The following is a 25,916-nucleotide window of genomic DNA, read 5'->3' on the forward strand; positions in this document are numbered from 1 at the left end:
CTTATCGCTTTATAAAATATAACAGATTGCGTCTGTTCGTGTTGTGAAATGCTCCAACCACTCACCCGCTGTTTTCATTTTCTGGGAGTACAGTGATAGCTTGAACTTGTTTTTCTTCTTTCCAGGAGGCCCGGAGAGCCCAGGAGTTTGCAAGCCGGGCCGCCGCCCGAGTTCTGGATCCACCTGGCCGTGGTGGCCTGTGGCAATCGGCTGGAGGAGACGCTGGTCATGCTCAAATCAGCCGTGCTCTTCAGCCACAGGAAGATCCAATTTCACATCTTCACTGAGGAGTCTCTGAAGCCTGAGTTTGACAAGCAGGTGAATTTGTGGGCATGGTGGTGCAGTATTTCCCGAGTGCAGAAGCCTGAGTTCTAGAAGCTGCCTGGCCTGTTCCCTGATGCGCATTGCTGCGTGGCCCAGCGTGTGTGCCCATGGCTAGACTCTGTGCCATGGTTAACTGCACCTTCCTCACAGAGATACTGGGAGGATTGGATGAGGGGATGCGCTCACAGCACGCCACCCAGGGTTCCATCCTTGTTGGATGTTCTCATTTGGGCAGTAGAGAGCTCATATTTATCTATTTATGTGTTTTTTTAAATAACAAATATTTTTTGAAATACATTCAGACAATATAGATAATAAAAGAGGAAAGTCTTCTCTACCTTTCAATTCCACACAAGAAATGATTAGTGAACACTTCTGAGTGGTTCTTCCATGTCTTTTTTTTTCCCCCATATCCAAGAGTACTTCAAGCAGTCTGTGGGAAATGGGTAGGCTGGCAGTGGCGGAGCAAGTGCAGAGAAAGGACACATGGCGAGGCAGGAAGAGGAATGAGCAGCTGAGCCTGACTCAGGCCTCTGTAAGAACTGCCTTCTGAGGGGCACGTCCTCAGTACCCTGGGGACCTTCTACAAGGCCCACCTGCTGAACACCATAATTAGATTAAGCTTCTACCCTCTTAGTGCCGTTAACTTATGACTTAAGGGGTGCCTGTTTGCATTTAGGAGCCAGATCTTGCCCAAGCCATAGCATCTTTTATTTTTTTTGACAGGCAGAGTGGACAGTGAGAGAGAGAGAGACAGAGAGAAAGGTCTTCCTTTGCCGTTGGTTCACCTCGCAATGGCTGCTGCGGCCGGCGCACTGTGCTGATCCGAAGCCAGGAGCCAGGTGCTTCTCCTGGTCTCCCATGGGGTGCAGGGCCCAAGCATTTGGGCCATCCTCCACTGCACTTCCGGGCCACAGCAGAGAGCTGGGCTGGAAGAGGGGCAACCGGGACAGAATCCGGCGCCCCGACCGGGACTAGAACCTGGTGTGCCAGCGCCGCAGGTGGAAGATTAGCCTATTGAGCCGCAGCGCTGGCCCAAGCCATAGCATTTTGCATCTTGGATGCCTGTGTCTCTTCACTGGCCACAGAGAAGCCAGTTGCTACATCAGAATAGTCCCTGAGAGCTGCCCCCAGGGTAAGGGACAAGGTCTTTTTGCCAGCACTCATGTGAGTGACTGTGGAGGCAGATCCTGCAGCCCCTTCAAGCCTTCAGATTGACTATGGCCCCCTAACATCAGGAGAGGGCCTGAGCCAGAACTGGCCAGCTCACAGCCTCCTGACCCTAACAAACCACATGAGATAGAAAATGTGTGTGGTTTCACGCTTCTGACTGTTGAGGGGGAGGGGCTTGGTTTTAAGACAATAGAAAATAATTTACATAGACGTATGCATATGTATACATGAGCGAGCGTATGTGTGTGCACATTCAACAGGGTATGTTAGATGTAATACTATGTGACATCCAAGACTAGGACTTAAAAAGGACACAGCATCTGCCTGGCTTGTTCTTGGGATCCCTGCACCAGAACATGGCGAGCAAGCTTGGGGAAGCCCAAGTTAGCCTATACAGAGAGAGAGGCCTGTGCAAAGAGGAGCTGAGGCCCCCAGAGGAAAGCCAGCCTCAACCACCAGACACACGAGGGAATGAGCCTTCCGATGGCTCCAGCCCCCAGCCTCCAGGCTTCCAGCCCAGGCCGCGGATGTCACGGAGCAGAGCCGTGCTAGCCCTGCTGTGCCTCGTCTGAGTTCCTCCCCGTGGGATCTGCCAGCATTATCAGTGGTGGCTTTATACAGCTGAGCTTTGGGGTCATATGGCATGCACTGTAGTAACCAGAACATTATCAGGTAGGAGCTTCATTGTGTGGGGGGATTCTTGTTGGTGCCTGTGAAACCGTGCCATTGTTAGGTGGCCCTGATGTCGTTAGCCAGCCTTTGGTGGCTGCTGTCCTTGTGGCTTTATCAAACCAGTGAAGCCCAGCCACTAAAGGAGACTGAAACAGGATGCTCAGGCTAAGCACATGGGGTCGCTTCTTTCTTTTCCATGTAGGAGTGGAGCCAGTTTAGATTTTAAACCTCGGCTCGGGGGCTGGTGTTACGGAGCCTTGGGTTAAGGTGCCACATGTGCCACTGGCATCCCATATGAACACTGGTGTCAGTCTGGGCTTCTCCACTTATCATCCAGCTCCTTGCTAATAGACATGGGAAAGCAGGAGAAGGTGGCCCAAGTGCTTGGGCCCCTGCAATCCACATGGGAGACCAGAATGGAGTTCCTGGCTCCTGGCTTTAGCCTAGCCCAGTGCTGGCCATTGCAGCCAATTGGGGGAATGAACCAGCAGGTGATAAATCAGTCTCTCTCACTCTCTATCTCTCCACCCCCTACCCCCAACTCTGATTTTCAAATAAATAAATCAATTTTTAAGATGTATTTATTTATTTGAAAGGCAGAGTTACAGAGAGAGAGAGAGAGGTCTTCCATCTGATGGTTCACTCCCCAGTTGGCTGCAATGGCCAGAGCTGTGCCGATCCAAAGCCAGGAGCCAGGAGCTTCTTCCGGGTCTCCCATGCAGGTGCAGGGGCCCAAGGACTTAGGCCATCTTCAACTGCTTTCCCAGGCCATAGTGGAGAGCTGGATCGGAAGTGGAGCAGCTGGGACATGAACCAGTGTCCTAATGGAATGCCGGCACTGCAGGCAGCAGCTTTACCCACTTTACCCAGCTTTACCCTCAGCACCAGCCCCAAGAAATCAATCTTTAAAAAAAAAGACAGCAGCAACAAACCTTGGGTCTTTATGTGAGTCATAGAACTTCTCTCAGCCTCAGTTTTGTCATCTGTGTCACAGGGCAAATAATGCTTACTCTGCTTATTGCAGAGTGCAATGACGAGACTGAATCAGGTAATATATTCTTTCATTCCACAAAGGTTCTTTGCAACATTTCCTGTAAGCTGGGCATTTTGTCTATAGAGACAGCAGCAGGAGTCACTCCTGCCAAGGCACAGTCAGACGCTGGTGTGGAGGGGGGCTGTGCCCCCCACCCCCCACAAGGCTGCCATCGCCAACACTGAGGCATTGTGGGCACAGCGAGTTTTCTTGTGATAACTTCCTGGGAGGCCCAGACCTCTTCCTACCCCAGGGTAAAAACAGGAAAAAAGTGCCCTTTGCTATAAGGATTCCTCTGGAGCCTGCAGGATGGGTGGGTGCTATATTAAAGTCGATGTTTCAAGATGTGTAAGTGCAGTATGTCTGGTGGCATTTGCCGCTTCCTAACTTCCTAACGTCTACTTCCTACTTAGTAACTTCCAGTTTTCTTTTTATTGATCATTTTCCCTGCAGGGAAGGTGGAAATGCCAGTTGGTTTGTTTTTGCCTCTTCTAGCAGCTTGAGATCAAGCATGTGAGTTGGGCTTGACTAAGCTGTGTTGTTGGCTCAGACTCAGGCTTGGGAAACAGTGGGGACCCAGTGGGTCTGGCATTGTGTGGCACTGCTGGTTGATACCAGCATCCCGTATCAGTGCTGGGTCACCTCCCAGCTGCTCCACTTCTGATCTAGCTCCATGCTAATACACCTGGGAAGGAAGCAGATGATGGCCCCAGTATATGGGCCCCTGCCACCCACGTGGGAGACCTGAATGGGGTTCCTAGCTCCTGGCTTCAGCCTGGCCCAGCCCCAGCTGTTGTGACCATTTGGGGAGTGACCCAGTGGATGGAGGATTCTCTCTCTCTCTCTCTCTCTCTCTCTCTCTCTCTCTCTCTCTCTTTCTCTCCTCCTCTTCCTCCTCCTCCCCACCTTCTCCATCACTCTGTCTTTCACATAAACAGATAAATAAATCTTTAAGAATAGTAGGAGCCAAAATAAAGCTCGCAGTTTGGTGATGGAGGGGGTCGATGAGGCAGCAGCATCAGCATCTACAGTGTATGTGTGTGTGTGGTTGTGTGTGTGCGTTTGAGAGAAAGAGAGAGAGAGGGACACTACCATGTGAGGAGATGCCAGCAGAAGCTTCCAGGGTTTGCAGTCAGAGGGGCTAGCTGTGGTATGGTGGTGACAGTGGCTCGTGTCAACTGGTTTGTAGAAGGTTTCAGTTTAACAGATATACTCAGAGGCCACCTGTAGCCGCTGAGACTGGTTCTCCAGCCTTCCTGATGGCCATCTCAGCTGCTTAGTACCTTGTCATTACATTATTTTTTTGGCTTGATTTTATTGCTTGAAACTTAGTATCCTGAGAATGACACAAAGTGACTAAAAAGGGATGAAGAATATTATTCCTTTAAATTTTTATATGTTTTCATTTGAGAGAGAGAGAGATCTGCTGTCTGCTGGTTCACTGGCCAAATGCCTACAGCAGCTGAGCTGGGTCAGGCTAAAGCTGGGAGCCTGGAGCTCCCGCTGGGTCTCCCACCAGACCGGTAGGAACCCAAGTACTTGAGCCACCTGTTGCCTCCCGGGTGCATCAGCAGGAAGCTGGATCAGAAGCAGAGTAGCTGGAACCTGAACCAGGCACTCCTACACAGGATGTTGGTGTCCTAAACACAGGTGAACCCGCAGCATCAGGACACCCACCCAGGAACCTCATTTTAACCGGGTACGAGGAGCATGTTTGAAGGTATTGAGTTTCTCATTACTGGAGGAGGTGAGCCGAGGCTGGACAGGCTGCATTCAGCAAGGTATCTGAAGGGTAAAGGTCCGGGCTGCACTGGCTCCTTCACTGCGTGGCCCTTGCTGTCTGACCTTCATGGTCCCCATTTGAGGGTCCCTCCTACGGACACTGGTCATTGGGTGCCTTCCTGACGCCTCTGAAGGTGGATGTGAGCGTGTGACTTGCTTTGGCCAATGAAATGTGGGTGACAGTGACTCGCATCACTTTTCATGTAAACTGCCTCCCTTGGGGGTGGAAGCCTTTAGAATCTGGCCTGTGTCGTGATGAGTTTCCCTCTCCTCCTGGAGGGCTCATGGAGGTGTGTGTTGAGGTGGAGCTTCCGTCAGCTTGGTCCTGAGGAACAGAAGGGAGCAGATCTCCCCTTTCTAATCCCTGTAACAGTGCAAGGAATGGACTTCGTGGTATCGTTTTAAGTAAAATCAACACTTACAAACTCATGAGACGTTGGGGGTTGTATGTTACCTTATTTGAATCTAGTGTATCCTGACTGATGCAATTCAGTTGTAATGACTTCATTGTATCTGGTTTGCTATCAGCTGGCCAGATCTTTGTGATAACAATGCATCCAAGATCCTAAAAGTCTGCTGTTCTGTAACATCTGTAGATGCTAAAAAATAAAATAAAAAATAAACAAATAAATGAATTAAGGGGCCAGTATTGTGGTACACCCAGTTAAGCTGCCACTTGTGATGTTGGCATCCCATGTCAGAGCACCAGTTCGAGTCTTGGCTGCTCCACTTCCAATCCAGCGCCCTGCTAATGCACCTGCAAAGGCAGTGGAAGATGGCCCAAGTATCTGGGCCCCTCCACCCATATGGGATATTGAGATGACATTCCTGGCTGCCAGCTTAAGCCTGGCCCAGACATGGCTGCTGTGGTCATTTGGGGAGTGTACCAGTGAATGGAAGATCTCTCTCTCTGTCACTTGGCCTTTCAAATACATCATAAAGAAATATTTTTTAAAAATTAAAAAGGATTTTAAACTTTAAAAGAATGAAGGAACCTGTCAGAAAGGAGGGGTGATTTACAGAGGTAAAGCAGGGACAGGAAGGGCAAGTCTGGCTAGCACGTGGGCACGGACACCCTTGGGTGCTTGAGGGGCCCCTGGTGATTACTCAGTGGGCCCTGGGGAGTGGGCTCGGAGCCTTCAGCAGACACCGAGAGAAGGGGAACACTCCTCAGAAGGCTGGGACCCAAGTAGGGCCACACTTTCTGGAGAAAATTGTGCCAAGTAAAAGGAAATTAACAAGAGCTTCCCACAAAATCTGAGAGTGAAGGAAAATTTCTTGGTTCTAGAGGGTGGAAAAGAAAAATGTTTGTCTTTTCTCCATTGAGAACCTGTGTCACTTGTCATTCCTCACATGGACTTGGGGCTTGAAACTAAAGTGTCTGTGAGATCCCTTAAAAAAATGCAATAAGGGGCCAGCATTGTGGCCTAGGTTAAGCCTCCACCTGCGGGCTGGCATCCCATATGGGAGCTGGTTCGGATCCTGGCTGCTCCGATTCCCATCTAGCTCCCTGCTGATGCACCTGGGAAAGCAGTGGAAGATGACCCAAGTGCTTGGGCCCCTGAACCCACTTGGGAGATCTGGAAGAAGTTCCTGGCTCTTGGCTTCGGTTTGCCCAGCTCTGCCATTGCAGCCATTTGGGGAGTGAACCAGTGGAATGAAGACATCTGTTTCTGTCTCTCCCACTCTCTGTCTGTGACTCTGCCTCTAAAATAAATAAATAAAATGTTAAAAAAAAAACACAGTGATTAAAAACTGGGGGGCGGGGGCAGGCATTTGGCCTAGAGGTTAAACTGCCAGTTACAACACCCATATCCCAGGTTGGAGTACCTTGGTTTGATTCCCGGCTCCGGCTCCTGATTCCAGCTTCCTGCTAAAGCACACTCAGAGAGGCAGCAGGGGAAAGCTCAAGTCACTGGGTCCCTGCCACCCACATGGAAACCAGGGTTGGGTTCCCAGCTCCTGGCCTTGGCATCCCCTGGGTATTACAGGCATTTGGGGAGTGAATCAGCAGGTGGGATTTCTCTCTCAGTCTCAAAGTTTTTAAAAAAAAAAAAAAACAGCAGCTGAGAATTATAATTTAAAGTCGACTCTGCTAGCTGTGTCTCTGAGAAAGTATCCTCCACCGAGCAGAGATCCTCCTTGGAGGGACTAACTCTCATCCCACAGTAGGAGTCCCTGCAAAGTAGACCTACAATCCTGAATCAGCAAGCCCATAAGGAAGCAGGCACCAGGAGAAACAGCAGAAAAACAGAACCTGAGCTGATGGGCCTGTCAAGTACAAAAGCAGTCTGCTTATCGAAATGAGAGGGAAAACCTGGGCAGATTTAGGGGGCAAAGAACCAGGGCAACCTTTAAAAATGATTAGAATCCACACAGCCAAAGTGTGTCCAGCCGTCCAATTGACGAAGGCCAGTACTGGGTGCGGATTCACCTTCAGAGGGGCCAGACACAGGTGCCGCCTGGCTGAGTCCAAGTTCACGTAGCCAAAGGATGCAGAAGGCAGGCAACACAATCAGGATATGCAGGGGGAAAGTCAGCCGTGTTATGCAGCGACAGAGTGTGAGGCTGGAAGCAGCATGAGGCTAACACAATGCTGATGGTCAGTGCTTGCAAAAATGTGCCTTCTGAAATTTTGCTCCCACGGCACCCTGCTTGTTTTCCTAGACCCAGGCCCAGCAGGGAGAGGTATAAGTTTATGTTCCCCTAGAAGGACCTTACAGTTGCAGCCAATGAGTCTGAATGAGCGAGAGTCACATCTGATCTTTTGAAGTCTCGGCTACTCTCAACAAACCCAACTGTATGTGACAATCTGAGGCAGTTCAGCATGTCAGCTGGTCTGCACTGTGCCAAGGGGCACCTCATCTGAGACAAGGGCATCTCAAGAGTCTCAATGGACAGTACACAGTATGCAGTGGGACCAAAGAAGGCCACAGATGCAGCACACAGAGTGCAGGAAACAGTGTACTAGGTACAGAGCACTTCACAGCTGAGTAGCATTTATCATAATTGAGTCCGAACAAGGACCAGACAGCCCAGAGACCTCTGCAAGTCATGCCAACAGGTCATGAGGGCAGCCAGAGGCTTCTGCAGAAAGTGTTCACTGGCAGAGAAGACAGCTGAAGAAAAAATCGGTGAAAGGGAAGATAGCACGCAGAATACCGCACAGAGAGAGGAAAGAGATGGAAAGTACCCAGTAGGGACTGAACAATACATAGATCTTGTATACCTAGTGAAACTACCTTTTAAGAGTGAGGGCATAATAAAGACAAATTTGAATAAGTAAAACCTGAACAAGCTACCACCAACAGATCTTCACTAAGGCAGATTTTAAAGGATGTACTTGAAGTTGAAAGAAAGCGGTCAGTCACAGGAGGAAGGTGTGAGTGGCGAGATGGGATGGGGAAGAAAGGATGTGAAAACATACAGGTAGGCCGGTGCTGAGGCTCAACAGGCTAATCCTCCGCCTTGCGGCGCCGGCACACCGGGTTCTAGTCCCGGTCGGGGCGCCAGATTCTATCCCGGTTGCCCCTCTTCCAGGCCAGCTCTCTGCTATGGCCTGGGAAGGCAGTGGAGGATGGTCCAAGTGCTTGGGCCCTGCACCCCATGGGAGACCAGGAGAAGCACCTGGCTCCTGCCATCGGAACAGCACGGTGCGCCGGCCGCAGCGGCCATTGGAGGGTGAACCAATGGCAAAAAGGAAGACCTTTCTCTCTGTCTCGCTCTCTCTCTCACTATCCACTTTGCCTGTCAAAAAAAAAAAAAACATACAGGTAGTGCTAAACAACAATTTATGATCCAGGAGCAGGTATTAGGGCACAGCAAGTTAAGCCACTGTTTGCAACACTCACATCCTGTCTCAGAGTGTTGGTTTGAGTCCAGCTCCTCTGCTTCCGACCCAGCTTCCTACAAATGCACCTGAAAAGGCAGTGGAGGATGGCCCAAGTGCTTGGCTCCCTGCCACCCAACCTGAAAGACCCGGATGAAGTTCCAGGCTCCTGGCTTCAGCCTGGCCCAGTCCTGGCTGTTGTGATCATTAGGGAAGGGAACCAGCATAAATGCGTCTCTCTATGGCTTTGCCTTTCAAATAAATAAATAAATAAATCTTAAACAGAAAAATTTGGAATTATAGCATAAAGTATGAGAGAAGTTGATTCAAGTACATGCATAGTAACAAATGTAAATGGGCTAACGCTTCCATTAAAGGATACAGCTTGACAAAGATAGATAAACCCTTCTAGAACGTGGGATGCCAGAGATCCAGGAGTCGAGGAAAGCAGGAGACCATGGGGACTTTCCTTTCTCCTTTTCAGGGCTGGTTTTGGTCTGTTGTGCAGTGGCACCTGTGCTGAGTATTTGCTCTGGTGTCCATTCTGACCGGCCAGTGGTGTATTGAAAGTTTGTGCCCAGTGTCACTTCCTAGGGCCAGTGCAATTGTATGGATGTGTATGCTTCATGTGGGCTCAGATGGGCCAAGCCACTCATACGTCAGATGTCAAATACTTCAGCTGTCAGTCCTCTCCCACCAGAGATTTTGAAGTTTTTCCCTATTTGTGTTTAAGTGTGTATGCGGTTTATGAGCAATGTATGTATAATGTAAAAAGAAAAATCCCAGTAAACTAATAAATCATAAATGAAAAATTAATCATCACACTAATACTCAGGGAAGACAATTTTGGTGGATTTTTTCCCGTTTCTTTTCACATCAGAATCAGAAATAGAATCATATCCTTTATTCTGTTTTACAACCCTGAAACTTATATTCCTAAATTTCTTCTAAACAGAAGTTGAGCAATACACACACACATACACACACATACACGTAAACACAAGGTACTATTTTAAGCTCATATGGTCATATGATCTCTGTCCCAACTACTCAGCTGTGCCATTAGTGTAAAAGTAACCATAAATAATACAGTTAAAAATGGGTGTGGCTGTGTGCCAATAAAACTACGCTTATGAAATTTCATGTATGTACTTCTGTTTTTTCCACTTTCTAATTTTTAACCAACACATAAAAAGTGTACATGTTTATTGGGTACCATATGATGGTTTTTTAAGGTTTATTTTATTTATTTGAAATAGTAACAGAGAACGTAGAGACAGAGAGGTCTTCCATCCACGGTTCACTCCCCAAATGGCTGCAATGGCTGGAGCTGTGCTGATCCGAAGCCAGGAGCCAGGAGCTTCTTCTGGGTCTCCCATATGGGTGCAGGGGCCTAAGGACCTGGCCCATCTTCTACTGCCCTCCTAGGCCATAGCAGAGAGCTGGATAGGAAGAGGAGCCCATATGGGATGCTGGTGCTGTAGGTTGGGGTTTTAACCCACTGCGCCATAGCACTGGCCCCCCATATGATGTTTTGACATATGTACATGATGTAATGTTCAGATCAGGGAGATTTCATATAATTTTCACCTGTCACCAAATTTTTTTTTTTTTTTTTAATTTTTGACAGGCAGAGTGGACAGTGAGAGAGAGAGACCGAGAGAAAGGTCTTCCTTTTGCCGTTGGTTCACCCTCCAATGGCCGCCGCAGTAGGCATGCTGCGGCCGGCGCACCACGCTGATCCGATGGCAGGAGCCAGGTGCTTCTCCTGGTCTCCCATGGGGTGCAGGGCCCAAGGACTTGGGCCATCCTCCACTGCACTCCCTGGCCACAGCAGAGAGCTGGCCTGGAAGAGGGGCAACCAGGACAGGATCGGTGCCCCGACCGGGACTAGAACCCGGTGTGCCGGCACCGCAAGGCGGAGGATTAGCCTAGTGAGCCACGGCGCCGGCTACCAAATATTCTTGTTTTGACTTTTTCCAATTATTTATAAATATCGAACTCTTCTGGGCTCGTGTGCTATTGTGGCACGCTGGATTTGGCCCTTGCCCTGCTGAGGTTTTCTGACCGCAGGTCTAGGATGTTATTACCAATGACTGTACTGTATTCTATTGTATTGATACACCCAGAGCTTATTTAACCAGTCTCTTAGATTGTTTCCAGTGTTTCGCTGTGACCAACACTACTATAATAAAGAACCTTACAACAAATAGTGTATACTTTGGTAATTTTCCTTTGGATAATTTCTTAGATGTAGAATTGCTGCAACAATGGCAAGGCATTACCTCAAAAAAAAAAAAATGGAAGATGCTCAACATCATATATCATTAGGGAATTGCAAATTAAGACAACCACCGGGTACTTGTTAGAATGGCTAGAATTTAGAATCCTGACAACAGCAGATGTTGGTGAGGCTGTGGAGCAATGGGAACTGTCATTCTTTGCTTAAGAGAATGCAAATTGTTAACAGCCACTTTGAAGGGCAGTTGGGCGGTTTCTTAATGAGCTGAATGTAGGCTTACCACACAATCTAGCAACTTCACTCCAAAGTATTTACCCACGTGAATTGAAAACATGTCCACATAAAACTTGCACACAGATGTTTATAGAAGCTTTGTTCACAATTTCCCCAAACTGGAAGCAACCAAGACTCCTTCGATAGGTGAATGGATAGACAAACTGTGGTATATCCATACAATGGAAAATCATTAAGGGATGAAAGATGTAAGTCATAAGAAAACTTGTAAGAACCTTCAGGGTCCAGTGCTGTGGAGCAGCGAATTAAGCTGCCGCATGCCACACCAGGATCCCATGTGAGTGCCTGTGTGAGATCTGGCTACTCTACTTCCTATCCAGCTCTCCTCAAATGTGCTGAGCCCAAGTGCTTGGGCCCCTGCCATCCATGTGGGAAACCTGGATGAAGGTCTAGGCTTCCGGTTTTGCTTGGCCCAACCCCAGTTGTTGTGGCCATTTGGGGAGAGTGAACCAGCAGATGGAAGGTCTCTCTCTTGCCTTCTCTCTGTGTAACTCTGCCTTTCAAATAAATAAATAAGTTTTTTTTCTTTAAATAAAAAGGAAACTTCAATGCATATTGCTAGTGAAAGAATCCAGACTGAAAAAAACATATACTATATGATTGCAGCTATAGGGCATTTGTGAACCATCATTGGTTACCAGTAGTTCAGGGGAGGGAGCGAGGGAAGTTAGATAGGTGGAATAGAGAGATTCTTAGGGTGATAAGACTATTCTCTATGAAACTGTACTGGTGGTATGTGACATTAGTCATTTATCAGAACCCATAGACATATACAACGCAAAGCATACATTCTAACATGAACTATGGACTTCAATCAATAATAATGTATTGATATTGGTTCATTAGTTAAAACAAATGTACCCCACTAATACCAAGAAACTCTGGGGCAGGGGAGACAAGACTGTATTGGACTTCTCCATGTTTTTTTTTTTTTTAAGATTTATTTATTTGAAAGAATGATAGAGAGAATGAGAGAGATCTTCCATCCACTGGTTCACTCCCAGATGGCTGCAACAGACAGGGCTGGGCCATACTGAAGCCAGGAGCCAACAGCTTCTTCTGGGCCTCCCATGTGGGTGCAGGGGCTCAAGCATATTTGGACCATTCTCTGCTGCTTTCCCAGGCACACCAGCAGGGAGCTGGATCGGAATTGGAGCAGCTGGGACTCGAACAGATGCCCATTTGGGATGCTGGCAACTGCAGATGATGGCCCAACCCACTACTCCACAACACCACCCACCCCTCTCTATACTTTCTGCTCATTTTTTTTTTAAATAAACATAAAACAGCTCTTAAAAAAGTAAAATAAAACCTCAGGCTTCCTGCAAATGCACCTGGGAAAACAGTGCACTAGTGAGATGCCATTGGTACACGCCAGCTTGATGGGATTGAATTGGAATCCCCTGGCATGTTTCTAACTCCACCATTGGTACCTCCTTCTTTGATGATTGGGCCATCTGCTACTGCTTCACTAGGCTAGGATTAGCCTAGCGAGCCATGAGCCGGCCCCAGTAAATCTTTAAAAAAAAAAAAAAAAAAAAAAGGCCGGCGCCGTGGCTTGACAGGCTAATCCTCCGCCTAGCGGTGCCGGCACACCGGGTTCTAGTCCCGGTCGGGGCACCAATCCTGTCCCGGTTGCCCCTCTTCCAGGCCAGCTCTCTGCTGTGGCCAGGGAGTGCCGTGGAGGATGGCCCAAGTTCTTGGGCCCTGCACCCCATGGGAGACCAGGAGAAGCACCTGGCTCCTGCCATCGGAACAGCGCGGTGCGCCGGCCGCAGCGGCCATTGGAGGGTGAACCAACGGCAAAAAGGAAGACCTTTCTCTCTGTCTCCCTCTACTGTCCACTCTGCCTGTCAAAAAAAAAAAAAAAAGAAAAAAAGAAAGAAAAAAAAAAAAGAATAGGTACCGGTGCCAGCTCTGGCCACTGCGGCCATTTGAGGAGTGACCCAGCGGATGGAAGACCTCTCTGTTTGCCCCTCTCTCTGTAACTCTGCCCCTCAAGTAATAAAATAAGTCTTTAAGAAAATAAAGTCTGTTAAAAGTTTTTGTTATAAAATTGCTACATGCAAAGAAAACAATCTATACTCACACTACAGTTCTAAAAAATAAACAAACTTTAAAAATGAAACCACCATCACAACCTCACAAAGTGCCCACTTTTAATAATTAGACACATATCTGTCCAGAATTTTCTATCTAAAATGTGTGTGCAGGGGCTGGCACTGGCATAGTGAGTAAAGCTGCTGCCTGCAGTGCCAACATCCCATAAAGGCGCTGGTTTGGCTGCTCCACTTCCAATCCAGCTCAGCGCTATGGGCTGGGAAAGCAGTAGAAGATGGTCCAAGTCCTTGGACCCCTGCACCCACGTGGGAAACCTGGAAAAAGCTCCTGGTTCCTGGCCTCAGATCAGCCCAGCTCAGGCCATTGTGGCTAATTGGGGGAGTGAACCAGCGGATGGAAGACCTCTCTCTCTCTCTCTCTGCCTCTCTCTCTGCCTCTCCTTCTCTCTCTGTGTAATTCTCAAATAAATAAATCTTTTTAAAAAATTGTGTGCACATATTTCTCCATAATAAGGCAGAATGATATATACTTTTTTGCAGTTTGGGTCTTCTAAAACCTAACTGTATGTCCTAACCATTTTTCCATGTCTGTACATGTAGATATATTTTATTATGAGTGAATCTTAGTCCACTGTGGTAATGAGCAACTAATGAAGCATCATAATTAATTTGCCCGCTTCCCTCTGATGAGACGTTTGGAATATTCCCCGGTTTAGTTATGGTGTACTTCTATATTGCTGGGATTTGGAAGTTGGTTTTTTATGTCTGTCTGATCCCCTTGAAGGCATATACGTGCCAGTTTCCCAACACCGTTGCTTATGTGAGTGCTGCTTTTCTAAACTACTCATAATTTGGATCGGAGAAAATGATCGTCCAGGTGGTGAACGTTACTAGTGGTGAGAGTTAGACTCTGAGTTGCCTGAGTAACTCCATCTGACAGAGCCGAAGTCCTCCACGTGTTTTCCGACTCTCCCGGGGTCTGATCACCTTCCCTTGCCTTCCATGTGTTCCAGCTCCGAGAGTGGCCTGACTCCTATACCAGGAAGTTTGAGCACAGAGTGTACCCCATCACGTTTTCTGTCGGAAACCCTCAGGAGTGGAAGAAATTGTTCAAACCCTGTGCCGCCCAGAGACTCTTTCTTCCGGTAAGAACAACATCTTGACCCAGACGTAGCTTGACAAAGGCTTGGTCTTGGAAACATCGTGAAATTTATGGAGACGGCTCTGGAGACGTTGCACGTCTAGCTGTAAAGGTGGCTCTATGGGCTTCTGTAGTGGGGCGCTTGGCCTTGTGGTGTGTGGAGAGGGAGCCCCTGTGTTCCAGAGACACGGCCCCAAAGGCAGCATCGGAAGCGTGCGTTGGATCTGGGTCTCTGTGACTCTGCTCCAGCCTTCACCAGCTGTGTAACCTTAGTAAGTCCCCCAGCCTCTCCAAGCCTCGGTTTCTGCCATGGGCTTGGCCCACTGATGGCCCTCAATACATCTTAGCTTTGGTTGTTATTATTTCTCTTATAGCCATGACTGCTACTGAAGGGAGCCATGCTGGGATTTAATTCAAAAAGGGTCCACAGCTCCAGTTTAGCCTTTCAGCTGCAAATTTTTTAATTGCATGTTTTTTTTTTTCCTTTGAAAAATTCCTGAATAGATATGTCAATTAAGATATATCAAACCTGAGAATATCATTGAGCAGGGATTGCAGCCATAATATTTATGAGGGATTCCTGCCTCCAGTACATATTTGTTTAGTTGAGTGCCCATTAAGTCCCAGGCCCTGGCTTAATAAAGACAATTTGGGGTGAGTAGGACAGCCATGATCCTGCTCCCATGGGCTTGAGTCTAGCCAGGCATTGAAGAAGTGGTTAGAAGTATAGTCCGTGTTGAGGCAGAGAACAATCTCATGGGTGTGTGGAACATAGGATTCCACTCTAGTTTGGGAGAAACCACGCATTTGTGTTGAGACATGAATCAAGTGGGGTTATTGGGTGACAAGGGTCCAAGGGGTAGTGGGGGAGAGAGGCGTGTTCCAGGCATATGGAACAGTGTATGCAAGGGTCCTGAGGCAGGAGGGGGCAGTGTTTGCAAAAATGAAAGAAGCTCACGGTGACCAGACATAGAGGAGAGCGACAAGGACTGAAGTGTGCAGGCTCTCTAAGTCACATTGGCACATCTGGCCTTTGTCTTAAGGAAAGCGGGAAGCCATTGGGTGGAAGTGGAAAGGTCTGACTTGTGTTTTAAAGAAGACCCCTTCGTCCATTGCAGTGTGGGCAGTGAAACTTGTGAGGCCAATTCACCATGCTTTGGGCTGTGAAGGTTGCTTTAAAGATGGATTTGGGACCTGTCTGAGAAAAAGAATTCAACCAGACCTTGTGATGAGAGCTGAAGGAGAGTGGAGTCATAAAGATTTCACCCAGGTCTCCACTCTAGACAACGATTAAGGTTGCTTTGTTTGAAATTGTCAATATCCAACTACTTATCTACCCAAAAAAAAAGCAAATTTTTATGGTTCAACCTACAAAATGGATGGTGGTGTTATTTTGAGGCAGAAAAAGAATGGAGTAAGGGCAGGGTTTTTTTTAAAGATTTATTTAATTATTTGAAAGTCAGAGTTACACAGAAAGGCAGAGGCAAAGAGAGAGAGCGAGAGCGAGAGCGAGCGAGAGAGAGAGAGAGAGAGAAGTCTTCCATCCACTGGTTCACTCCCCAGTTGGCCGCAATGGCCGGAGCTGCGCCAATCCGAAGCAAGGAGCCAGGAGCTTCTTCTAGGTCTCCCACGCGGGTGCAGGGGCCCAAGGATTTGGGCCATCTTCTACTGCTTTCCTTGGCCATAGCAGAGAGCTGGGTCAGAAGTGGAATAGCCGGGTCTCAAACAGCACCTACATGGGCTGCTGACACTGTAGGCGTCGGCTTGACCCGCTACACCACAGCACCGGCCCCAGAAGGGCTGTTTAGGTAAAGGAAACAGGTGCACTTCACTTGGGTCATATTTTGATTTGGAGATGCCTTTGGGGTGTTCAAGTATGGGGTCATCCCATCTGTTTGTCTGGAAACCCTAAATGTTGAGTGTCTCTTTTAGCATTTGCTACACAGACCTATGGAAAGAACTAAGCCTGTGTGGATGGTTGGTGCTGATCTGCTGTCCACGCTCACTCACTCTTTAATGACCTATTTTTCATGTATGAGTGGCAGATTGTGAGACAGGACTAACTGCATAAAAATGGAACTAAAGGCTACCTAGAACTGGATCTAAAAGCTCTACACTGGTTGATGTGGAACCTAATTACTGTTTGAAACGGTGAGAGAAGGCATCAGGCTTTCTTGTCTCCTTTTTAGGAAAAAGAAGTATTAGAAAGCCAAAGCTGATGTTGAGAAATTGTCTCTCCACCCTGTCCAAAATATTAGCAACCCGATGGAGCCACATTTGAATTTCGCTGACCTTGAATGGTGACTTTATCATCACTATTGAAAAAACAAACCCAGCCCTCCTAGTCCCTCCCCCCACCCAGTTTTCTTTCTCATTCCCAGCTAAGTAAGTGTTCCATTTTGAATGACAAATGGGTGCTGGCATCCCTTATCTGCTTCTGATAATGGAAACTTAGCCCTCCTTAAAAATAATAAAGAGAGATTGTGGCTGATGGGATATTTACTTTCTGCAAGTAGTCCATCATCATAGCAAGATTATGAACATGGCATTTTGGGGCATCAGTGAGATGTATGGATCTTCAGGGTAATTTGAAATAAAGTCTAGGTCATGTTTTCCTTGAAATTCATTTGCAGCTCAGGCAGCACAAAGAGAATAGGGCATCCTAAGATGCAAACATTCCAGCCGGTGAATCACTTGGCTGAGCAATGCAGAGCTACCCAGTCTGAGTGGCTGTTGCCTGCCCCAGACCTACAGGATACAACCTTTCTCAACTACTTACTGTCCCAATAAGAATAGGGCATAAGTCTATGCAACGGAAGCCTAGCAGTTATGCAAGTACGATTAGTGGAATTCATATTCCACCAAACTCAGGATTTATGAAGTCCTAGAGCTCGGTGGTTATAAGATGGCCACTAGTCGTATAGACAACCCTGCAGATGGCTTGATTAAGTTTTCCAAGATGCCTGTTTCTTTCAGCTAATTCAGAAGCTTGATGTATTTAAAACAATGTGCCATTAGAAATAAATCTAATTTGTTAACTAAAATTGATCCCGGAAAGACTTTTCCTTTTTCCTTCGTCAAGGCCAGGAGGCCTTTCCTTCTGTAAGAAGAATTGAGTCTCATGAACTCTCACAGCACATTTCTGCCAAGCTGAAAGTAGTGAGATTTTTTTTTTAATGGATCTATACATTTTGTTACACACAGGCTACCAAGACTTCTCACATCAGTAACTGTGGTCTCCTGGGGATTCTAGAGCCGTTCGAGATAGGAGATCATGGATTGCAGAGTGTTCAGAGACTACCTTGGCAAGAGGCAGGCCGTATGGTAACACGGGAGGGGTAAGGTGCTCCTCAAGCTTCAGCCGGGGAGGAAGCCATCTTCACCAACCTTCCTTGTGCCTGACACTTGCCGTGAGCATCCACATTCAAAGAAGGAGTTAGAGAAGAATGTTATCAGGAGAGACAGGATAAGGGGCCAGCATTGGGGCACAGCAGGTGAGCCTCCACTTAAGACACCTGTATCCTGTATCTGAGTGCCTGGTTCAAGTCCTGGCTCCTCTGCTTCTGATCCAGCCACTGGCTAATGTGCATCCTGGGAGTCTGCTGCTGCCGACGCAAGTAGCTGAGTCCCTGCTACTCAGGTAGGATTCCCAGATGGAGTCCCTAGATCCTGGCTGTGGCCTGGCCCACCCTCGCTATTGGGCATTTGGGGAGTGAACCAGCAAGTAGGAAATCTCTTTTTCTCCCTCTCTCTGTCCCTGTGCCTTTCAAATAAATAAATAGATAAATAAATTGTTAAATAGACATACAGAGAGAGAGGGAGAGGGAGAAACAGATGGGATTATGTTGCCTACCACCTTACCTACAAGTTTATCCTAAGGATTTTTTGACTGCGTATTTCCTAGAAACTTGTCTCTATATTTAATATTTGAAAAGAGTTCCAAATAAACAAAAATTTTAGATTGCCTAGATTTTTTTTAAAGATTTATTTTATTTATTTGAAAGACAGAGTCACAAAGTATGGGGTGAGGGGGGAGAGAGAGAGAGAGAGAGGTCTTCCATGCACTGGTTCACTCCCCAAATGGCTGCAATGGCTGGAGCTGGGCCAGGCCAAAGCCAGGAGTCAGGAGCCTCCTCCAGGTCTTCCACTTGGGTGGCAGGAGCCTAAGGACTTGGGGCATCTTCCGGTGCTTTCCCAGGCACACTAGCAGGAAGCTGGATCGGAAATGGAGCATCCAGGACTCCCACCGGCACCCACATGGGATGCTGCCACTGCAGGCAGTGGTCTAACCCATTAAGCCACAAAGTCAGCCCCAGATTACCTAGATTTTTCTACATGCCATTGAAAGCAACAATGTGTAATCTTCTGCCTTTCCACTTACCTTTTGTTAAAGTGGCCTGAAATTCAAGTATCTCTTAGTTATACTTGGCAATTATCATTGAAACATCCTTGGAACCACCCTTTTGGATCTCAACAGATAGACAGATGTATAGGAATATATTAAAAATCTGGCCAGTGCCATGGCATAGTAGGCTAAGCTTTCACCTGTGGAGCCTGCATCCCCTATGGCCTGTGGTTCATATCTCAGCTGTTCCACTTCCAATCCAGCTCCTTGCTAATGCACCTGGGAAAAGCAGCAGAAGATGGCCCAAGTGCTTGGGCCCCTGCACCCACTTTGGGGACCCAGAAGAAGCTCCTGGCTCCTGGCTTCAGACTGGCTCAGCTCCAGCGGTTGTAGCCATCTGGGGAGTGAACCAATGGGTGGAAGACCTCTCTCTCTGTCTCTCCCTCTCACTTTTTGTAACTATATCTCTCAAGTAAACAAAATCTTAAAAAAAAAAAAAAAAAATCCCGATTAAGTAGGACATCAATTGGAATCACCATAAATGACATCTGTACATTTCATCAAGTGCCACCAGGCCATAAATGATTGGGATGAGGTTCCCTACTGACATAATCAGAGGGAGTAACCCTCGATACCAATTTCACTGAGCAGGCTTTCTGCACAGCTTACGGTTACTCATCGCTGTTAAAGTTTTGATGTGGGGATATCAGTTACCTGTGAGAGCATCTCGACTCCAACTAGCTAAGCAAAGGGGGAAGGAGATGAATTTATTGCCATGTTCAGCTGAAAAGTCCGCATGGTAGAGCTGATCCCGAGCACGGCTAGGTCTAGGAGCTCACTCGGTGCCCTGGGGCTGTCTGTCACTGTCTCACTGCCCTGTGAGCCAAATGACTTCAGGAGTGGTCGGTGGTCCACATCCCAGAGGATTAGCAACCACAGGAGGAAAAGAGCATGGCTGGGCCAGTGTATGAGCTCTGTGGCATTAATTCTCCATAAAACAGACAAAATTAGTGAAAATTACTGTAAAAAAAAATCACAATCTAAGGGCTGAACTTGTGGCATGGCAGATTAAGGCACCACCCTTGACGCCAGCATCCCATATGAGCACCAATTTGGTTTGAGTCTCTACTGCTCTTCTTTTGATCCAGCTCCCTGCTAATGCACCTGGGAAGGCAGAGGAAGATGGCCCCCATGCTTGTGGGCCCCAGCACTCCATGGGAGACCCAGATGGAGTTCCTGACTCCTGGCTTTGGCCCAGCCCAGCCCTAGATGTTGTAGCCATTTGGGGTGTGAACCAGTGGGTGGGAGATCTCTCTCCCTCTCTCTTTCTCTGTCACCCTGCCTTTCAAATAACTAAATACATGTTTAAAAAAAAAAGAATAGAAAAAAAAGACATGTGACATTGAAGACAAAAAGTAAAATGGCAGACATAGATTCTGCTGTATAAATAATAACATTAAATGTGAATGGATAAAAGAATCAAAAGACAGCTTAGGCTGAGAATTTGGTGCAGTAGTAAAGACATGGTTTGGGGGGCTGGCGCTGTGGCATATCATGTTAAGTCATCACCTGCTACACTGACATCCCATATGGGTGCAGGATCATATCTCAGCTGCTCCACTTCTGAACTAGCTCCCTGCTAATGTGCCTTCCTGGGAAAGCAGCAGAAGATGGCCCAAGTCTTTGGGCCCTTGCACCCACATAGGAGACTCAGATGAAGCTCCTGGCTCCTGGCTTCAGATCAGCACAGCTCCAGCCGTTATGGCCATCTGGGTAGTGAACCATCAGATGGAAGACCTCTCTCTCTCTTTCTCTCTCTCTCTCTGTAACTCTTTCAAATAAATAAATAAATCTTTAAAAAAGAAACAGGTTAGATGTAAAAGGATAGAAAAAGTGGTATCATGCAAACAGCAACCTCAGAGAACTGGAATGGCTACACTAACATCAGACAAAAGAGCACTTTTTCTTTTTTAAAGATTTATTTTATTTGAAAGTCAGAGTTACACAGAGAGAGGAGAGGCAGAGAGAGAGAGAGGTCTTAAATCTGCTGGTTCACTCCCCAATTGGCCGCAACAGCCTGAGCTGCGCCGATTCGAAGCCAGGAACCAGGAGCTTCCTTCAAGTCTTCCCGCTTGGGTGCAGGGGCCCAAGGACTTGGTCCATCCTATACCACTTTCTCAGGCCACAGCAGAGAGCCTAATCGGAAGTGGAGCAGCTGGGACTTGAACCAGCGCCCATATGGGATGTCGGTACTGAAGGCAGCTGCTTCACTCGCTATGCCACAGCGCCGGTCCCCAAAGAGAACTTCTAAAAAGGAACATTTCTGGAGCTGAACAAGGGTATTTTATAGGGACAGATGTATCAATTCATCATGAAAAAAATGTCGCAGTTGTACAAAATGCATGAAACAAAAAGAACAGAGTTGGAGGGAGAAATAGGCAACCACCAGAACTGTGGGAGACGTCAGTGCTCTGCTCTCAGTAATGAATTGAACAGGTGGGCAGAGAATCCACACGGAAATTGGGGATATCATCATGAACAACACTATAACCCTCCTAGCATGCTCTCCCGACATCAGCCCGACTGGTTCTGAGTACACGTGGACCTTCTCCAAAACAGACCATATGTTAGGCCATAAAGGAAGGCGCAATCAACTAGAAAGGATTGCAATTACACAGAGTATGTTTTCCAAACACAATGGAGTAAAACCCATTCCTAAATGGCCAATGGTTCACAGTGGAAATCACAAGGGAAGTTGCAGTGAAATTCAAACAAAACTGAAGACACAGCATACCAACATTCGTGGGAGGCAGCTACAACAGGTAGTAGTTTGTTTTGTTTTGATGATTTATTTATTTATCTAAAAGGAAGAGGACCAGAAATACAGGGTGAGAGAGATCTTCCATCTGCTAGTTCACTCCTCAATTGGCTATAACAGCTAGGTCTGGGCCAGGCTGAAGCCAGGAGCCAGGAACTCCATCCTGGCCTCCCATGTGGGTGGCAGAAATTCAGGAATTTGGGTCATTTCCTGCTGTCTTCCCAGTAAGCTGCATTAGAAGCAGAGCATCTTGGACTGGAACCAGCACTCTGATAGGAGATGCCAGCATCGCAAGTGGCAGCTTAACCCACTGTGCCATAATACCAAACCTCAAACAGGGCTTAAGTTTGTAGTTGTAGACTGCCACAGAGCAAATGAGGAGAATCTCAAATCAATGACCTAGGTTTGGTGCTGGTGTTGTGGTATAGTGGATAAGCTGCCGCCTGTGATGCCAGTTCATATCCTGGCTGCTCCACTTCGGATCCAGCGCCCTGCACTAATGACCTGGGGAAAGACCTGGGTGAAGCTCCTGGCTCCTGGCTTCAGTCTGGCTCAGCCCTGGCCAGTGTGGCCTTCTGCAGAATGAACCAGCAGATGGAAGACCGACCTCTCTCTCTCGCTCTCTCTCTCGCTCTCTCTCTCTCTCACTCCCCTTTTCTCTCCATAACTCTGATTTTCAAATAAATAAAATCTTTTTTAAATATTAAACAAAAAAAAATTTTTGTTCCACTATGACATCTGAAAAAGAACAAACTAAATCCAAGTAAAAAGAAAAATGGAAATAGTGAAGATAAGAGTGAAAATTAATTAAATAGAGCATAGAAAAACAAAAAGGAATAGCAAAAATACTAATAGTTGGTTCTTTGGAAAGATCAATAAAATTCTAAAACAATTAGAAAAACTAGAAAAAGAGAAGACCCATACTACTACAACTAGGAAGGAAAGAGTGGACATGACTGTCAATATTTCCAAAATTAAAGGATATAAATCAGTAGTGTGAATGGCTGTATGCCAAAACATTAGATACCTTTTAGACAAATTTGAATTCTGCAGATTGCCTTTTTCAGTTTCTTGATTATGTCATTTGAAGCACAAAAATTGCTAATTTTGATAAAGTCAAGTCTTAGGGCCTGGGTTAGAATCCAAGTTTCTCCCACAGTAGTCATTCTCTCCTACTTTGTGCTATTTGTTAGTGCCAATGTTTTCTCCTGTTCTTGTGGAAAACATTCCTTAACGTGTTCCAAAATGCCTCATTTGGAAGATTCCCCCCCACCTTTCATTCTTCAGCTGCCACGTGGGTGTACAAACAGAACAGGCTTTTCAGAAGCCCACGTCCCACGGTACAGTGCCTGGATTCAATTCCAGGCGCTGACTCCTACCAGCACCTGGGAGGCAGCCTTGATGACTCGAGAAATTGAGTTCCTGCCACCACCCACGTGGGAGGCCTGGAGTGAGCCCTGGCTTCAGCCTGGCCAGCTCTGGCCACTGCTGGCATTTGGAAGTGAACCAGCAGGTGGACATTATCTCTCTCTCTCTCTCTCTCTCTCCCCCTTTTAAAAACAATACAATAAAAATAAATAGAACATGTGTTTGCTCAAAATGATTAGTATGTGACCAGGCTGTTCTATAAATAATTGTTCTCTCTGCTTTAGTTTTCTCTATCCTGCTATCTTTTTTTTTTTTTTTTAAGAATTATTTTATTTATTTGAAAGACAGAGTTACAGAGAGAGGTAGAGACAGAGAGGTCTTCCATCTGCTGGTTCATTCCCCAATTGGCCGCAACAGCTGAAGCTGAGCCGATCTGAAGCTAGGAGCTTCTTCTGGGTCTCCCATGCAGGTGCAGGAGCCCAAGGATTTGGACCATCCTCTGTTGCTTTCCCAGGCCATAGCAGAGAACTGGATTGGATGTGCAGCAGCCAGGACTAGAACCCCAGCGCCCATATGGGATGCCAGCGCCGCAAGCGGAGGATTAACCTACTGTGCCACAGCGCCGGCCCCTATGCTTTAATGTTTAAATGAAATGCTTTAATTTTAAATTTTTATTTTTTAAACATTTATTTATTTATTTGAAAGAGTTACAGAGAGGCAGGGAGAGAGAAAGGTCTTCCATCCGCTGGTTCACTCCCCGTTTGGCCTCAATGGCCGGAGCTGTGCTGATCTGAAGCCAGGAGCCAGGAGCTTTTTCCGGGTCTCCCATGTAGGTACAGGAGCCCAAGGACCTGGGCCATCTTCTGCTGCTTTCCCAGGACACAGCAGAGAACTGGATCAGAAGTGGAGTAGCTGGGACTTGAACGGGTGCCCATATGGGATGCCGGCACTGCAGGTAGAGGCTTTAACCTGCTGCACATAGCACTGGCCCCTAATTTTAATTCTTTAAGAGCTACAGTTGAGGGCTGGTGCTGTGGCCCAGGGGGTTAAAGCCCTGGCCCGAAGAGCCGGCATCCCATATGGGCACCGGTTCTAGTCCCAGCTGCTCCTCTTCTGATCCATCTCTCTGCTATGGCCTGGGAAAGCAGTGGAGGATGGCCCAGGTCCCCCTGCACCCACGTGGGAGACCTGGAGGAGGCTCCTGGCTTCGGATCGGCGCAGCTCTGGCCCTTGCGGCCATCTGGGGAGTGAACCAGCTGATGGAAGAACTCTCTGTCTCTGCCTCTCTCTGTGATTCTTTCAGATAAATAAAAATAAATGTTAAAAAAAAAAAAAAAAAGAGCTACAGTCGTTCATGACCCAGTGGTTTTGTTTCCCTCACTCTGGCAGAGAACAGCCTCTAGGGAGGTTCCCTCCGACTAAGAAACCGGACTCTGCTTCAGGTGACAGTCACCATGGCTAACGGGTTGTCCACAGCCAACAGGGAAAGAGAGTGTGTGCTGAGCGGCCGAGATTGCAACACCTGATAAGCAGAGGAAGCAAGCCGAAAGGGTGCTGGGAAGCAGATGGAAGATCTTAGAACATGCCAGCGAAACCAGAGACCTTCAGTTGCGCAAGGCTTGTGGTAGACGTCCTGTGCACAGACCTAACAGTTGGCCATGCCGCAGGATGATGAAATCAAAGACCAAACACCAGTTTGATGAGCCAGAACTTTAGAGCTGTGCTGAACAAAGCCATTTCTGATGTGTCCAACTCCCAGGCAAATGTGAATCTTGTTTGCAAAGACTGAACTGATGAGAAAGGTCTCCATCATTCCCAGAAGCATGTGTGAACACGGCCGTGACCTTGGTACCCCTGCTCTTTGTTACAACATCAGAAAAATAAATATGTATGTTATATGGGATTCCACAAGGGGGCACAATAGAAGCGAAAATAGAGATTGAAGTGCTTTTTCTCCTGTGCCACGCCATGCTAAGCTAATAGTTGAATGAAACAAGCAAAACAGTGGTGAAATGCCATCTCATAAAGAATGTGTATTTTTATTCGGATTTCCACTGTTTAGGTTGAAAAGTGAAAACAGGAATGAAGACATCGCATAGGAAGGAGAGCGTCCACATTTCTGTGATTCCCACCCCTTAAACTGTCTCAGCAGTATCAGAGCGATGCTCAAGAGCACACAGCATGAATCTGCACACAGCAGAGGGAAGGGACAGATCCCCGGGTAGACAGTCGGAACGCGCACACAGTGTGATGCCGCTGGTATTTTTAAAAACCCAAGACTACATGTATATAGTGGTATCCATATGAAAGCACTTAGGGCATTCAACATTTATTGAACAACACTGGTCCCAGAGACGTGACTGAAGTAGATATGCAAATTTCCTGCTCTCAGGGAAGAAGGACAAAAAGGAGATTATGAAGTCACTTCAGGTTGTGTTGAGACTTATGAACGAGCTTAGAGAGTGGTGGGAGGGAGACGATGACACGAGTTCAGATCTGACTTCCTGGCCGTCCCATGTACAGATAAATGCAAAGGGGCAGTCTCGGGTGATACTCATGGACCTGTTAGTGTTGGAGAAGGAGGAGAGGAAGAGGGCGTGGGGCTTGAGCCGGTGCAGCTGCTGGGACAGAGGCAGGCCAAGAGCACCTTGAACTTCTTACCCTGTGGACTGCTGAATTGTTCCAACATTTGTGTAATGCAGTAGCATGAGCTAACTTTTGTAGTGTGGCATTTGGGCAATTTTTTTTTTCAATGACACAGTCGAGAGAGAAAAAGGCAGAATGATCTGTTCATATTTGCAAGGATACGCAGATGCCCTAGGGTTACACAGCCTT

General features: G+C 47.2%; 1 protein-coding gene across 2 annotated transcripts in view; it reads left to right on the forward strand.

Moving 5' to 3' along the window:
* The window catches only part of PPP4R2 (protein phosphatase 4 regulatory subunit 2), a 189,326-nt gene that overhangs the window by 26,746 nt on the left and 136,664 nt on the right, over positions 1 to 25,916 (forward strand). Inside the window, exons 2-3 of one of the 2 annotated variants that reach the window (XM_062201272.1) lie at positions 126 to 318; positions 14,423 to 14,554. In XM_062201272.1, the coding sequence (XP_062057256.1) occupies positions 229 to 318; positions 14,423 to 14,554 (222 nt within the window). In that variant the 5' untranslated portion in view covers positions 126 to 228. Of the gene's footprint in view, positions 1 to 125; positions 319 to 14,422; positions 14,555 to 25,916 lie in introns of those variants that run through there. The other variant, XM_062201271.1, reaches the window with a different exon arrangement.

Source organism: Lepus europaeus, chromosome 9 (genome assembly GCF_033115175.1).
Source record: "Lepus europaeus isolate LE1 chromosome 9, mLepTim1.pri, whole genome shotgun sequence".
In the NCBI taxonomy this organism is placed as follows: domain Eukaryota; kingdom Metazoa; phylum Chordata; class Mammalia; order Lagomorpha; family Leporidae; genus Lepus; species Lepus europaeus.